This window comes from Nerophis ophidion, linkage group LG19, assembly GCF_033978795.1.
Source record: "Nerophis ophidion isolate RoL-2023_Sa linkage group LG19, RoL_Noph_v1.0, whole genome shotgun sequence".
NCBI lineage: Eukaryota > Metazoa > Chordata > Actinopteri > Syngnathiformes > Syngnathidae > Nerophis > Nerophis ophidion.
In genome coordinates, this window is record NC_084629.1 from 40372523 (window position 1) to 40388666 (window position 16144).

Consider the following 16144-nt stretch of genomic DNA (forward strand, 5'->3'; position numbering starts at 1 on the left):
ATCATGCATCATCATTTCTCGTATCTACGGTATCATGTACAATTACATCATGCATCATCATTTCATGTATCTACAGCATCATGTACAATGATATTGTACATAATTATGCCATGTATTTACATACAGCATCATGTACAAGGATATCATCCATCATCATGTCATGTATTTATGTACATTATCATGTACAAGGGCATCATTGTGTCATGTATTTAATGTATAATATAATGTACAATGACATCATGCATCATCCTTTGTCGTATCTACGGTATCGTGTACAATTACATCACGCATCATCATTTCATGTATCTACAGCATCATGTACAATGACATTGTACATAATTATGCCATGTATTTACATATAGCATCATGTACAAAGACATCATCCATCATCATGCCATGTATTTATGTACATTATCATGTACAAGGGCATCATGCATCATTGTGTCGTGTATTTATGTATAATATAATGTACAATGACATCATGCATCATCCTTTCTTGTATCTACGGTATCATGTACAATTACATCACGCATCATCATTTCATGTATCTACAGCATCATGTACAATGACATTTTACATAATTATGCCATGTATTTACATACAGCATCATGTACAAGGACATCATCCATCATCATGTAATGTATTTATGTACATTATCATGTACAAGGGCATCATGCATCATTGTGTCATGTATTTATGTATAATATAATGTACAATGACATCATGCATCATCCTTTCTCGTATCTACGGTATCATGTACAATTACATCATGCATCATCATTTCATGTATCTACAGCATCATGTACCATGACATTGTACATCATTATGCCATGTATTTACATACAGCATCATGTACAAAGACACCATCCATCATCATGTCATGTATTTATGTACAGCATCATGTACAATGACATTGTACATAATTATGCCATGTATTTACATACAGCATCATGTACAAGGACATCGTGCATCATCGTGTCATGTATTTATGTACAGCATCATGTACAACGACATTGTGCACCATCATGTCATTTTTTTATGTACAGCATCATGTACAAAGACATCATGCATCATCATGTCATGTATTTATGTACTTAATCATGTACAATGACATCATGCATCATGTGCTCAGTCCTAAGGGGGTGGGGGTCAAAGTACATAATGTATACTTTTTTCAGTGCAGGAACTTTCCCATTTCCTCGGGTGGATAAAATAGTCCCACATGTGTTTCCACCAAATGGAACCATAGAACCTGATGCGTCCACTTTGCTTGGTCCTCGTGGTCTTAAGTGGTGCGCCGCAGGGTTCCATATTAGGTCCGTTGATGTTTTCCATTCATGTACATTATCTCCGTAAAAACATGTCGGAGACCGCCTTCCATTGTCATGCAGGTGACACGCTCAGATGTCAAGTTCACGCTGAGCTCCTGCAGTCGGCTTTTGATGTTGTTCAGTGCCAGCGCACTCAGCTGAGACCAGTGCTAAATGCTAACACATCCAAGGTAGTTTGATTTTTTTTGAAACAGAAAACACTTGACATGGAAAACTACAGAAACATTACCTGCTGGTAAGGTTGCACTTGAAATGTTGAGGACATACACCTGCTTAAGTGAGGAGGACTGGTCTTTTAAATCTCACATTACAAACTCAACTTAAAATCCAATTGGAAACAAGTCTTTTTGCAACTTAACGCCAAAAAAACGGAAATGCTGATTATCGGTCCTGCTAGACACCGACCTCTATTTAATAATATAACTTTAACATTTGACAACCAAATAATAAAACAAGGTGACTCTGTAAAAAATCTGGGTATTATCTTCGACCCAACTCTCTCCTTTGAGTCACACATTAAAAGCGTTACTAAAACGGCCTTCTTTCAACGCCGTAATATCGCTAAAATTCACTCCATTTTGTCCACTAAAGACGCCGAGATCATTATCCATGCGTTTGTTACGTCTCGTCTCGATTACTGTAACGTATTATTTTGGGGTCTCCCCATGTCTAGCATTAAAAGATTACAGTTGGTACAAAATGCGGCTGCTAGACTTTTGACAAGAACAAGAAAGTTTGATCATATTACGCCTGTACTGTATATACCTTTATATACATATATACATATATACCTATACTGTATATACCTTTATATACATATATGCATACATATATACTTATACTGTATATACCTTTATATACATATATATATACATATATACCTATACTGTATATACCTTTATATACATATATACATACATATATACCTTTATATACATACATATATACCTATACTGTATATACCTTTATATACATCTATACATACATATATACCTATACTGTATACACCTTTATATACATATGTATACATATATACCTATACTGTACATACCTTTATATACATATATACATACATATATACCTATACTGGCTCACCTGTACTGGCTTCCTGTACACTTAAGATGTGACTTTAAGGTTTTACTACTTAGGTATAAAATACTACACGGTCTAGCTCCATCCTATCTTGCCGATTGTATTGTACCATATGTCCCGGCAAGAAATCTGCGTTCAAAAGACTCCGGCTTATTAGTGATTCCTAGAGCCCAAAAAAAGTCTGCGGGCTATAGAGCGTTTTCCGTTCGGGCTCCAGTACTCTGGAATGCCCTCCCGGTAACAGTTCGAGATGCTACCTCAGTAGAAGCATTTAAGTCTCACCTTAAAACTCATCTGTATACTCTAGCCTTTAAATAGACCTCCTTTTTAGACCAGTTGATCTGCCGCTTCTTTTCTTTCTCCTATGTCCCCCCCTCCCTTGTGGAGGGGGTCCGGTCCGATGACCATGGATGAAGTACTGGCTGTCCAGAGTCGAGACCCAGGATGGACCGCTCGCCTGTGTATCGGTTGGGGACATCTCTACGCTGCTGATCCGCCTCCGCTTGAGATGGTTTCCTGTGGACGGGACTCTCGCTGCTGTTTACTCTCGCGGCTGTGTTGGAGCCACTATGGATTGAACTTTCACAGTATCATGTTAGACCCGCTCGACATCCATTGCTTTCGGTCCCCTAGAGCGGGGGGATTGCCCACATCTGAGGTCCTCTCCAAGGTTTCTCATAGTCAGCACTGTCACTGGCGTCCCACTGGATGTGAATTCTCCCTGCCCACTGGGTGTGAGTTTTCCTTGCCCTTTTGTGGGTTCTTCCGAGGATGTTGTAGTCGTAACGATTTGTGCAGTCCTTTGAGACATTTGTGATTTGGGGCTATATAAATAAACATTGATTGATTGATTGAAGTCCTATTTTGAAGTTAATAGATTTATGTTTCTTAAGAGAATGACATTTTTACGGACATTTTTTAATTGTAAAAGTATTTAGTCCATTTAGGTCAAATACACATTATTTGTGTCAGTTGACTATTAGCTATAAACTTCATGTCAACACACGTTTGTTTGTTTGTTCAACATTTGAATGTTCTCCTTTCTCCTCATTTCTGCTTTCAATGTGCTTCCCTTCCAGAAGTCATGCACTCAGCTGGGGTTGCCAGCTCCCTGAATAAAACATCAGTGACATATTTTGGGACTTTTTAAAATGATTTTTTTTTTTGTTGCCTTCGTTTGTAAATGGTAAATGGGTTATACACTTTTCTCCCTCCAAGGTACACTACTTCCACATTCACACACTGATGGAGGGAGCTGCCATGCAAGGCGCTAACCAGCACCCATCAGGAGCAAGGGTGAAGTGTCCTGCTCAAGGACACAATGGACGTGACGAGATCTGGTAGAAGGTGGGGTTTGAACCAAGAACCCTCAGGTTGCTGGCACGGCCACTCCCCCAACTGTGCCACGGCCGTCCCGTGGAAGGAGTTTCATAAAATCCAATTTGCTCATTTTTTTAACAGAAAAATGTCCATCCATCCATTTTTTCCGCTTATCCGAGGTGGGGTCGCGGGGGCAGCAGCCTAAGCAGAGAAGCCCAGACTTCCCTCTCCCCAGCCACTTGGTCCAGCTCCTCCCGGGGGATCCCAAGGCATTCCCAGGCCCCCAATGTGTCCTGGGTCTCCCCCGTTGAATATATTTTGAATATTTCTACTTCCAGGTGTACATGTCACAGCTGTGTGAAGATGGAGACAGTGGCTGAGTGTGCCTGCTGTCATGAGATGCAGGCATTGGCCACAACCATGGAGCAGGAAGGGGTGGAGACTTGCATCATAGACCACCTTGGCTTTCAGTCTGTGTGTCTGAATGAATGTGTGCTGCAGACAGAGTATTACGCCTACAAACAACAATATGGCGTGTTGCAGCAACAGCAAAATGAGTGAGGCACTAATAAGTCTAAATAATTCTTTATTCTATCAACCTTTGGAAGATAAATCAGAACGAGCACTTTCTTATCGTATTCTGTAAAATGGACTGTTCTACATAGTAAACGACATTATATATCATAGAAGTATTACATACATGGACCGTAGATGTCAACAATATCTACGATTTACTGCAACAGTAAATGACAAATGAATAGAATGCAAGACAATGTCTTTTGCATCTCAGAGAACAGTGAGTCACTGTGTTTCCATGTACAGCGGCCATAATTTGCTATTAACTATTTTGTACTTCCAGGTGGAGACGATACACAGCATATCGACAGTTTGTCCGCTTCTGCTGGGGATATCTGGGAAAGGAGATAAGGGTGGCACTACCGGCTTGTGTAGTAAATAACAGCTGCCATAATTTGCTATTAACTATTTTGTACTTCCAGGTGGAGACGATACACAGCATATCGACAGTTTGTCCGCTTCTGCTGGGGATATCTGGGAAAGGAGATAAGGGTGGCACTACCGGCTTGTGTAGTACATAAGATAAGAACAACATTTCCATGGATGGACTACACGGGGTTCCAAGACGTGCAGTGACTGCAACAGAATCCACATGGCCACTGTAGTTAACGCTTAGCGAAGCGACTTCTGTGCTGGGCGATGGCTTCCTCCTTGTCTGGCTTCTCCAGTTCATGGCAGAGGAACGGTGACGCTGGCTGGTGTTCTCTCGTCAGGGGTCTGTCTGCAGCCAGCAAAAAACCTCCCTGATCAAGTCTACAACACTTGGATCCCAAGTAGACCGGGTCTTGAGGAAACAACACTTGGATCCCAAGTAGACCGGGTCTTGAGGAAACAACACTTAGATCCCAAGTAGACTGGGTCTTGAGGAAACAACACTTGGATCCCAAGTAGACTGGGTCTTGAGGAAACAACACTTAGATCCCAAGTAGACCGGGTCTTGAGGAAACAACACTTAGATCCCAAGTAGACCGGGTCTTGAGGAAACAACACTTAGATCCCAAGTAGACCGGGTCTTGAGGAAACAACAGTTAGATCCCAAGTAGACCGGGTCTTGAGGAAACAACACTTAGATCCCAAGTAGACCGGGTCTTGAGGAAACAACACTTGGATCCCAAGTAGACCGGGTCTTGAGGAAACAACACTTAGATCCCAAGTAGACCGGGTCTTGAGGAAACAACACTTAGATCCCAAGTAGACCGGGTCTTGAGTAAACAACACTTGGATCCCAAGTAGACCGGGTCTTGAGGAAACAACACTTAGATCCCAAGTAGACCGGGTCTTGAGGAAACAACACTTAGATCCCAAGTAGACCGGGTCTTGAGGAAACAACACTTAGATCCCAAGTAGACCGGGTCTTGAGGAAACAACACTTAGATCCCAAGTAGACCGGGTCTTGAGGAAACAACACTTAGATCCCAAGTAGACCGGGTCTTGAGGAAACAACACTTAGATCCCAAGTAGACCGGGTCTTGAGGAAACAACACTTAGATCCCAAGTAGACCGGGTCTTGAGGAAACAACACTTAGATCCCAAGTAGACCGGGTCTTGAGGAAACAACACTTAGATCCCAAGTAGACCGGGTCTTGAGGAAACAACACTTAGATCCCAAGTAGACCGGGTCTTGAGGAAACAACACTTAGATCCCAAGTAGACCGGGTCTTGAGGAAACAACACTTAGATCCCAAGTAGACCGGGTCTTGAGGAAACAACACTTAGATCCCAAGTAGACCGGGTCTTGAGGAAACAACACTTGGATCCCAAGTAGACCGGGTCTTGAGGAAACAACACTTAGATCCCAAGTAGACCGGGTCTTGAGGAAACAACACTTAGATCCCAAGTAGACCGGGTCTTGAGTAAACAACACTTGGATCCCAAGTAGACCGGGTCTTGAGGAAACAACACTTAGATCCCAAGTAGACCGGGTCTTGAGGAAACAACACTTAGATCCCAAGTAGACCGGGTCTTGAGGAAACAACACTTAGATCCCAAGTAGACCGGGTCTTGAGGAAACAACACTTAGATCCCAAGTAGACCGGGTCTTGAGGAAACAACACTTAGATCCCAAGTAGACCGGGTCTTGAGGAAACAACACTTAGATCCCAAGTAGACCGGGTCTTGAGGAAACAACACTTAGATCCCAAGTAGACCGGGTCTTGAGGAAACAACACTTAGATCCCAAGTAGACCGGGTCTTGAGGAAACAACACTTAGATCCCAAGTAGACCGGGTCTTGAGGAAACAACACTTAGATCCCAAGTAGACCGGGTCTTGAGGAAACAACACTTAGATCCCAAGTAGACCGGGTCTTGAGGAAACAACACTTAGATCCCAAGTAGACCGGGTCTTGAGGAAACAACACTTAGATCCCAAGTAGACCGGGTCTTGAGGAAACAACACTTAGATCCCAAGTAGACCGGGTATTGAGGAAACAACACTTAGATCCCAAGTAGACCGGGTCTTGAGGAAACAACACTTAGATCCCAAGTAGACCGGGTCTTGAGGAAACAACACTTAGATCCCAAGTAGACCGGGTCTTGAGGAAACAACACTTAGATCCCAAGTAGACCGGGTCTTGAGGAAACAACACTTGGATCCCAAGTAGACCGGGTCTTGAGGAAACAACACTTAGATCCCAAGTAGACCGGGTCTTGAGGAAACAACACTTAGATCCCAAGTAGACCGGGTCTTGAGGAAACAACACTTAGATCCCAAGTAGACCGGGTCTTAGGGACTCTGCTACACTGGCCCTTGGTGACCCTGCCACACTGGCACTTGGTGACTCTGCCACACTGGCACTTGGTGACTCTGCCACACTGGCACTTGGTGACTCTGCCACACTGGCACTTGGTGACTCTGCCACACTGGTACTTGGTGACCCTGCCACACTGGCACTTGGTGACTCTGCCACACTGGCACTTGGTGACTCTGCCACACTGGCACTTGGTGACTCTGCCACACTGGCACTTGGTGACTCTGCCACACTGGCACTTGGTGACTCTGCCACACTGGCACTTGGTGACTCTGCCACACTGGCACTTAGGGACTCGGCCATACTGGCACTTAGGGACTCTGCTACACTTGCACTTAGTGACTCTGCTACACTGGCACTTAGTGACTCTGCCACACTGGCACTTAGTGACTCTGCCACACTGGCACTTAGTGACTCTGCCACACTGGCACTTGGTGACTATGCTACACTGGCACTTAGTGACTATGCTACACTGGCACTTAGTGACTCTGCCACACTGGCACTTGGTGACTCTGCCACACTTGCACTTAGTGACTCTGCTACACTGGCACTTAGTGACTCTGCCACACTGGCACTTCGTGACTCTGCCACACTGGCACTTAGGGACTCTGCTACACTGGCACTTAGTGACTCTGCCACACTTGCACTTAGTGACTCTGCCACACTGGCACTTAGTGACTCTGCTACACTTGCACTTAGTGACTCTGCCACACTTGCACTTAGTGACTCTGCCACACTGGCACTTAGTGACTCGGCCACACTGGCACTTAGTGACTCTGCCACACTGGCACTTAGGGACTCTGCTACACTTGCACTTAGGGACTCTGCTACACTGGCACTCGGTGACTCTGCCACACTGGCACTTAGGGACTCTGCTACACTTGCACTTAGGGACTCTGCTACACTGGCACTTAGTGACTCTGCCACACTGGCACTTAGGGACTCTGCTACACTTGCACTTAGGGACTCTGCTACACTTGCACTTAGTGACTCTGCCACACTGGCACTCGGTGACTCTGCCACACTGGCACTTAGGGACTCTGCCACACTGGCATTCGGTGACTCTGCCACACTGGCACTTAGGGACTCTGCCACACTGGCACTTGGTGACTCTGCCACACTGGCACTTAGTGACTCTGCCACACTGGCACTTAGGGACTCTGCTACACTTGCACTTAGGGACTCTGCTACACTGGCACTTAGTGACTCTGCCACACTGGCACTTAGTGACTCTGCTACACTGGCACTTAGTGACTCTGCCACACTGGCACTTAGGGACTCTGCTACACTTGCACTTAGTGACTCTGCTACACTGGCACTTAGTGACTCTGCCACACTGGCACTTAGTGACTCTGCTACACTTGCACTTAGTGACTCTGCTACACTGGCACTCGGTGACTCTGCCACACTGGCACTTAGGGACTCTGCCACACTGGCACTCGGTGACTCTGCCACACTGGCACTCGGTGACTCTGCCACACTGGCACTCGGTGACTCTGCCACACTGGCACTCGGTGACTCTGCCACACTGGCACTTGGTGACTCTGCCACACTGGCACTTAGTGACTCTGCTACACTTGCACTAAGTCTTCCTTTGCTCCTTCTTAACTTGGGACCTGGAACTACAAGCCTCCTTGTTGCTATCACCATCCAATGTTTAAATGTTGGCTAATTAGCATCCGCGTCACCACCAGAGACCTGATGTCTGGACAACATGACGTCAGGCGCAAGGCATCATGGGACATGTGGTCTTCTTTTGGCAAAATACTACCGCCTTTGTCCACTGGTGCCGCCAAAACCAACCAAAACAGAAAGTTCCTAAGTGGGAAGTTACACACACACACACACACTTTTTAATATAATACTACTATTCTTTATATAATTACTACTATTCTTTACATGAATATTATATTAATATATTAGATTATTTACCTGAATATTACTATTCTTTACATGAATATTATTTTAATATTATAATATATTCTTCACATGCATAATACTATTATTTACATGAATATTATATTAATATTATATTAAATTTTTTACATAAATATTACAATTATTTACATTAATATTACCTTAATAATATATTATATTATTTTCATAAATATATTACATGTTTACATGAATATTATATCATATTCTTTACATAAATATGACTATTCTTTACATGAATATTATTATTGTATTATCTTCTTTACATAGATATTTGAAAAATATATTATTTAGATTTATATTACCATTTTTTAACTTGATTATTATATTAATATAATATTCTTTACATAAATATGACTATTCTTTACACGAATATTATAATAATATTATTATATTATTAACCTGAATATTACTATTCTTTACATGAATATTATTTTAATATTATAATATATTCTTCACATGCATAATACTATTATTCACAGGAATATTATATTAATATTCAATTTTTTACATAAATATTACGATTCTTTACATTAATATTACATTAATAATATCTTATATTCTTTAAATAAATATTCATATTATTTTCATAAATATATTATCATTATATAACATGTTTACATGAATATTATATCATATTCTTTACATAAATATGACTATTCTTTGCATGAATATTATTATTGTATTATTTTCTTCACATAAATATTTGAAAAATATATTATTTAGATTTATATTACCATTTTTTAACTTGATGATTATATTAATATAATATTCTTTACATAAATATGACTATTCTTTACATGAATATTATATTAATACAATATTACTATTCTTTACATAAATACGACTATTCTCAACATGAATATTATATTATTAACATGAATATTATATTAATATAATAATACTATTTTTTTACATAAATACGACTATTCTCAACATGAATATTATAATAATATTATATTATTAACATGAATATTATATTAATATAATAATACTATTTTTTTTACATAAATACGACTATTCTTTACATGGACATCATATTGATATTATGTTATATTCTCTACATGAATATTTTAATAATTTGATATTATGATTATTTACATGGAAATTACTCGAATATTATATTAATATTATATTACATTCTTTACATCTCATGGAAACATTGTAGCCCACATGTCCTCCCAATGCACCTGTTGTGTGGGTGTGTCCTCTGCATGGTAGTCACACCCCGCACACACACACACACACACACACACACACTGTGACATAATGAATCCTGCATTGTTGAACAGTTGCCTTGTGTAAGCAAGGTGTATTGTGTTGTGATTTACCAGGAAACCGGACATCGTTTGTGTCGCCATGGTCTTCCTTTGACCACACAGAAGAAGTAGAAGGTGACCACACAAGAAGAAGTAGAAGGTGACCACACAGAAGAAGTAGAAGGTGACCACACAGAAGAAGTAGAAGGTGACCACACAGAAGAAGTAGAAGGTGACCACACAGAAGAAGGAGCAGGTGAGCACACAGAAGAAGGAGCAGGTGACCACACAGAAGAAGTAGAAGGTGACCACACAGAAGAAGTAGAAGGTGAGCAAACTGACTGCCACATTTTGCTTCTTGTTGCGAACATTATAATTCTTGTTGTAACGAAGACTTTGTGTACGTGGTCCATACAGCAATGCCTCATTCATTCACTTTCTGCAAGCATGAATCAAATATTGAGCGTAACAAAAAACTTTGAAAATATGTGAATGTAACTAGAACCCTTTAGACATGAAATAACATGTTTATTACACTGTAGTAGACATAGAAGATAGTAGCTATGATGTAGTGAGTGAGTAGTAATGTGTGCATAGAACATATTACATGATTCATGCTCACATCAACACTGTTGCTACGTGTGATACTTTGGTGGTGGGAAGTAACTAAGAGGACAATTGTACACAATTGTCGGCAAGTACTTGTACTTCCGCCTTGAAAAGTACTTTTTGAGTACTTAGTCCCTCATTTAATTGTTGCGGTCAGTTACTGAGAAACATGACTCATTTACTTCTGTAAAACAGCCTCTTATTGTACACATTACAGCTAAATATATTCATATATATATATATATATATATATATATATATATATATATATATATATATATATATATATATATATATATATATATATATATATATATATATACACATACATATACATATATATATATATGTATATATATATATATATATATATATACACATACATATACATATATATATATATATATATATATATGTATATATATATATATATATATATATATATATATATATCCACATTTAAAAGCTATTTATTTTCTTTAGTCATATTTGAAATAGCTCGTGTTCCATCTTGTACTCTTTTTATCTTTTCTGTATCTCATGACCCGATGGCACACTGTAGACTACCTTGAGCTTGGAATGCAGGGGTAGCAATACTCCTTCTTCTTATCTCTTTCTGACTTCCAGCTGAGGAAAGCAATAGATGTGTGTATTTGCTCTGAAGGGAGGGGGCCATGGGCATATTGAAAAAGACAAGACTTCCATAGTGTTGTCAGATCAACTTAGGCGACGCGATTTAAATGTGTTGTTTTTTAGGTTGGTCCCTCCAAAGCTTTGGAGTAAATTGCAAAATACCTATTCTGTTCTGAGTTATCATTTAAAATCAGCTTATGTGTCATCAAAAGAACTTGGGATTGAGCAGCAATTTATATTCCCTCAGAGGAACATCTGGTTCAAACGCAACAATATGTATATATATATATATATATATATATATATATATATGTATATAGAAACCCCGTTTCCATATGAGTTGGGAAATTGTGTTGGATGTAAATATAAACAGAATACAATGATTTGCAAATCCTTTTCAAGCCATATTCAGTTGAATATGCTACAAAGACAACATATTTGATGTTCATACTGAAACTTTTTTTTGTTGTTGCAAATAATCATTAACTTTAGAATTTGATGCCAGCAACACGTGACTAAGAAGTTGGGAAAGGTGGCAATAAATATTGATAAAGTTGAGGAATGCTCATCAAACACTTATTTGGAACATCCCCCAGGTGTGCAGGCTAATTGGGGACAGGTGGGTGCCATGATTGGCTATAAAAGCAGCTTCCATGAAATGCTAAGTAATTCACAAACAAGGATGGGGTGAGGGTCACCACTTTGTAAGCAAATTGTGGAACAGTTTTAGAACAACATTTCTCAACCAGCTATTGCAAGGAATTTAGGGATTTTACCATCTACGCTCCGTAAAATCATCAAAAGGTTCAGAGAATCTGGAGAAATAACTGCACGTAAGCGATGATATTACGGATATTAGATCCCTCAGGCGGTACTGCATCAAAAACCGACATCAGTGTGTAAAGGATATCACCACATGGGCTCAGGAACACTTCATAAAACCACTGTCAGTAACTACAGTTGGTCGCTACATCTGTAAGTGCAAGTTAAAACTCTACTATGCAAAGCCAAAGCCATTTATCAACAACACCCAGAAACACCGCCGGCTTCTCTGGGCCTGAGATCATCTTAGATGGACTGATGCAGAGTAAAAAAGTGTTCCGTGGTCTGAAGAGTCCACATTTAAAATCCTACAATTTGAATTCCTGGATTCATAAATATATATATATATATATATATATATATATATATATATATATATGTATATGTGTGTGTGTGTGTGCGTGTGTAATGTGCATGTGGAATAATATGATGTCATTATAGATTCATGCAAGACATTTCTGACCTTTGTTTCCATGGCAACCTTCTCCACAGTCATGGCCTTCTTCCAGCAACTGAAGCTTCTTCTGTGGAAGAACTGGCTCAACGTCACCAGGAACCCTGTGAGCTTCTCACACCTTCTTCACTCCACCTCTTCACTTACACTACACTACTTGCTGTGGAAACACAGTCAGTACCAGTACTTGCTGTGGAAACACAGTCAGTACCAGTACTTGGTGTGGAGCCACAGTCAGTACCAGTACTTGGTGTGGTTTCACAGTCAGTACCAGGACTTTGTGTGGTTCCACAGTCAGTACCAGTACTTGGTGTGGTTTCACAGTCAGTAAGAGGACTTTGTGTGGTTCCACAGTCAGTACCAGTACTTGGCGTGGAAACACAGTCAGCACCAGTACTTGGTGTGGTTTCACAGTCAGTAAGAGGACTTTGTGTGGTTCCACAGTCAGTACCAGTACTTGGTGTGGTTCCACAGTCAGTACCAGTACTTGGTGTGGAAACACAGTCAGTACCAGTACTTGCTGTGGAAACACAGTCAGTACCACTACTTGCTGTGGAAACACAGTCAGTACCAGTACTTGGGGTGGTTCCACAGTCAGTACCAGGACTTTGTGTGGTTCCACAGTCAGTACCAGTACTTGGTGTGGAAACACAGTCAGTACCAGTACTTGCTATGGAAACACAGTCAGTACCACTACTTGCTGTGGAAACACAGTCAGTACCAGTACTTGGTGTGGAAACACAGTCAGCACCAGTACTTGGTGTGGTTTCACAGTCAGTAAGAGGACTTTGTGTGGTTCCACAGTCAGTACCAGTACTTGGTGTGGAAACACAGTCAGTACCAGGACTTTGTGTGGTTCCACAGTCAGTACCAGTACTTGGTGTGGAAACACAGTCAGTACCAGTACTTGCTGTGGAAACACAGTCAGTACCACTACTTGCTGTGGAAACACAGTCAGTACCAGGACTTTGTGTGGAACCACAGTCAGTACCAGTACTTGGTGTGGAACCACAGTCAGTACCAGTACTTGGTGTGGAAACACAGTCAGTACCAGTACTTGCTGTGGAAACACAGTCAGTACCAGTACTTGCTATGGAAACACAGTCAGTACCACTACTTGCTGTGGAAACGCAGTCAGTACCAGGACTTTGTGTGGAACCACAGTCAGTACCAGTACTTGCTGTGGAAACACAGTCAGTACCAGTACTTAGGGTGGTTCCACAGTCAGTACCAGTACTTGCTGTGGAAACACAGTCAGTACCAGTACTTAGGGTGGTTCCACAGTCAGTACCAGTACTTGCTGTGGAAACACAGTCAGCACCAGTACTTGATGTGGAACCACAGTCAGTACCAGTACTTACGGTGGTTCCACAGTCAGTACCAGTACTTGGTGTGGAACCACAGTCAGTACCAGTACTTGGTGTGGTTTCACAGTCAGTAAGAGGACTTTGTGTGGTTCCATAGTCAGTACCAGGACTTTGTGTGGAACCACAGTCAGTACCAGTACTTGGTGTGGAACCACAGTCAGTACCAGTACTTGGTGTGGAAACACAGTCAGTACCAGTACTTGGTGTGAATACACAGTCAGTACCAGTACTTGGTGTGGATTCACAGTCAGTACCAGTACTTGGTGTGGAAACATGGTCAGTACCAGTACTTGGTGTGGAACCACAGTCAGTACCAGTACTTGGTGTGGTTTCACAGTCAGTAAGAGGACTTTGTGTGGTTCCACAGTCAGTACCAGTACTTGGTGTCAGTCAAGGTCAAGTTCTTCAATGTGTTTTAGGTCTGGTCTGTGACTCTCATCGTCTGGCCCATCATAATCTTCATCATCGTCGCTGTGACGCGTAACAACTTCCCTCCAGACCTGAAAAGCACATGTAAGACATTTTATATCGGCAGCGTTTCTGGGTGTTGTTGATAAATGGCTGTGGCAAACAAACTGCATAAAATGTGATTCCTGGTGAAGTTGAAGGCCTCCAATGAAAGATCTAATAGTTCACCTACTTAAGATGTCTCGTGAAGAACTTGTATATAATAGTCCATGTACTGTACTAAAGATGTCTCGTGAAGAACTTGTATATAATAGTCCATGTACTGTACTAAAGATGTCATGTGAAGAACTTGTATATAATAGTCCATGTACTGTACTAAAGATGTCATGTGACTTGTAGGCTACGTGGCGCCTCGCAACCTTCCCAGCACGGGCTTCTTCCCCTTCTTGCAGACCCTCATGTGCAGCGCTGACAGTCACTGTCGCAACACATCACGCCTCAACACATCACGCCTCAGCAGGACAGCAAAGATAACTAAGAGATCAGCAGAACATGACAGGTGCCCCCCCCCCCACAATACATCTTGTGTCTTGTTGTGTCATGTTGTGTCACGTTGTATAATGGTGTGTCATGTTGTCATGTTGTGTCATGTTGTGTCATGTTGTGTCACGTTGTATAATGGTGTGTCATGTTGTCATGTTGTGTCACATTGTATAATGGTGTGTCATGTTGTCATGTTGTGTCACATTGTATAATGGTGTGTCATGTTGTGTCACATTGTATCATGGTGGGTCATGTTGTGTCATGTTGTGTCACATTGTATCATGGTGGGTCATGTTGTCATGTTGTGTCACATTGTATCATGGTGTGTCATGTTGTGTCACGTTTTGTCATGTTGTGTCATGTTGTCATGTTGTGTCATGTCATGTTGTGTCATGTTCTGTCACATTGTATCATGTTGTCATGTTGTGTCACGTTGTGTCACGTTGTGTCACGTTGTATCATGATGTCATGTTGTGTCATGTTGTGTCACATTGTATCATGGTGTGTCATGTTGTGTCACGTTTGGTCATGTTGTGTCATGTTGTCATGTTGTGTCATGTCATGTTGTGTCATGTTCTGTTACATTGTATCATGTTGTCATGTTGTGTCACGTTGTATCATGTTGTCATGTTGTGTCACGTTGTGTCACGTTGTATCATGATGTCATGTTGTGTCATGTCATGTTGTGTCATGTTGTGGGACATTGTACCATGTTGTTATGTTGTGTCATGTCATGTTGTGTCATGTTGTGTCACATTGTATCATGTTGTTATGTTGTGTCATGTCATGTTGTGTCATGTCATGTTGTGTCACATTGTATCATGTTGTTATGTTGTGTCATGTCATGTTGTGTCATGTTCTGTCACATTGTATCATGTTGTCATGTTGTGCCACGTTGTGTCACGTTGTATCATGTTGTCATGTTGTGTCATGTCATGTTGTGTCATGTTGTGGGACATTGTATCATGTTGTCATGTTGTGTCACGTTGTGTCACGTTGTATCATGATGTCATGTTGTGTCATGTCATGTTGTGTCATGTTGTGGGA

At 41.1% G+C, this 16144-nt stretch overlaps 1 protein-coding gene across 1 annotated transcript in view; it reads left to right on the plus strand.

The window, feature by feature from the left end:
- Positions 1-10265: 10265 nt before the first annotated feature.
- Positions 10266-16144, plus strand: part of abca12 (ATP-binding cassette, sub-family A (ABC1), member 12) — a 195721-nt gene continuing 189842 nt past the window's right edge. The window contains exons 1-4 of the mRNA XM_061879994.1: positions 10266-10589; positions 12818-12885; positions 14566-14659; positions 14954-15113. Of these exons, the coding sequence (XP_061735978.1) occupies positions 12820-12885; positions 14566-14659; positions 14954-15113 (320 nt within the window). The 5' untranslated portion in view covers positions 10266-10589; positions 12818-12819. The remainder of the gene's footprint in view (positions 10590-12817; positions 12886-14565; positions 14660-14953; positions 15114-16144) is intronic.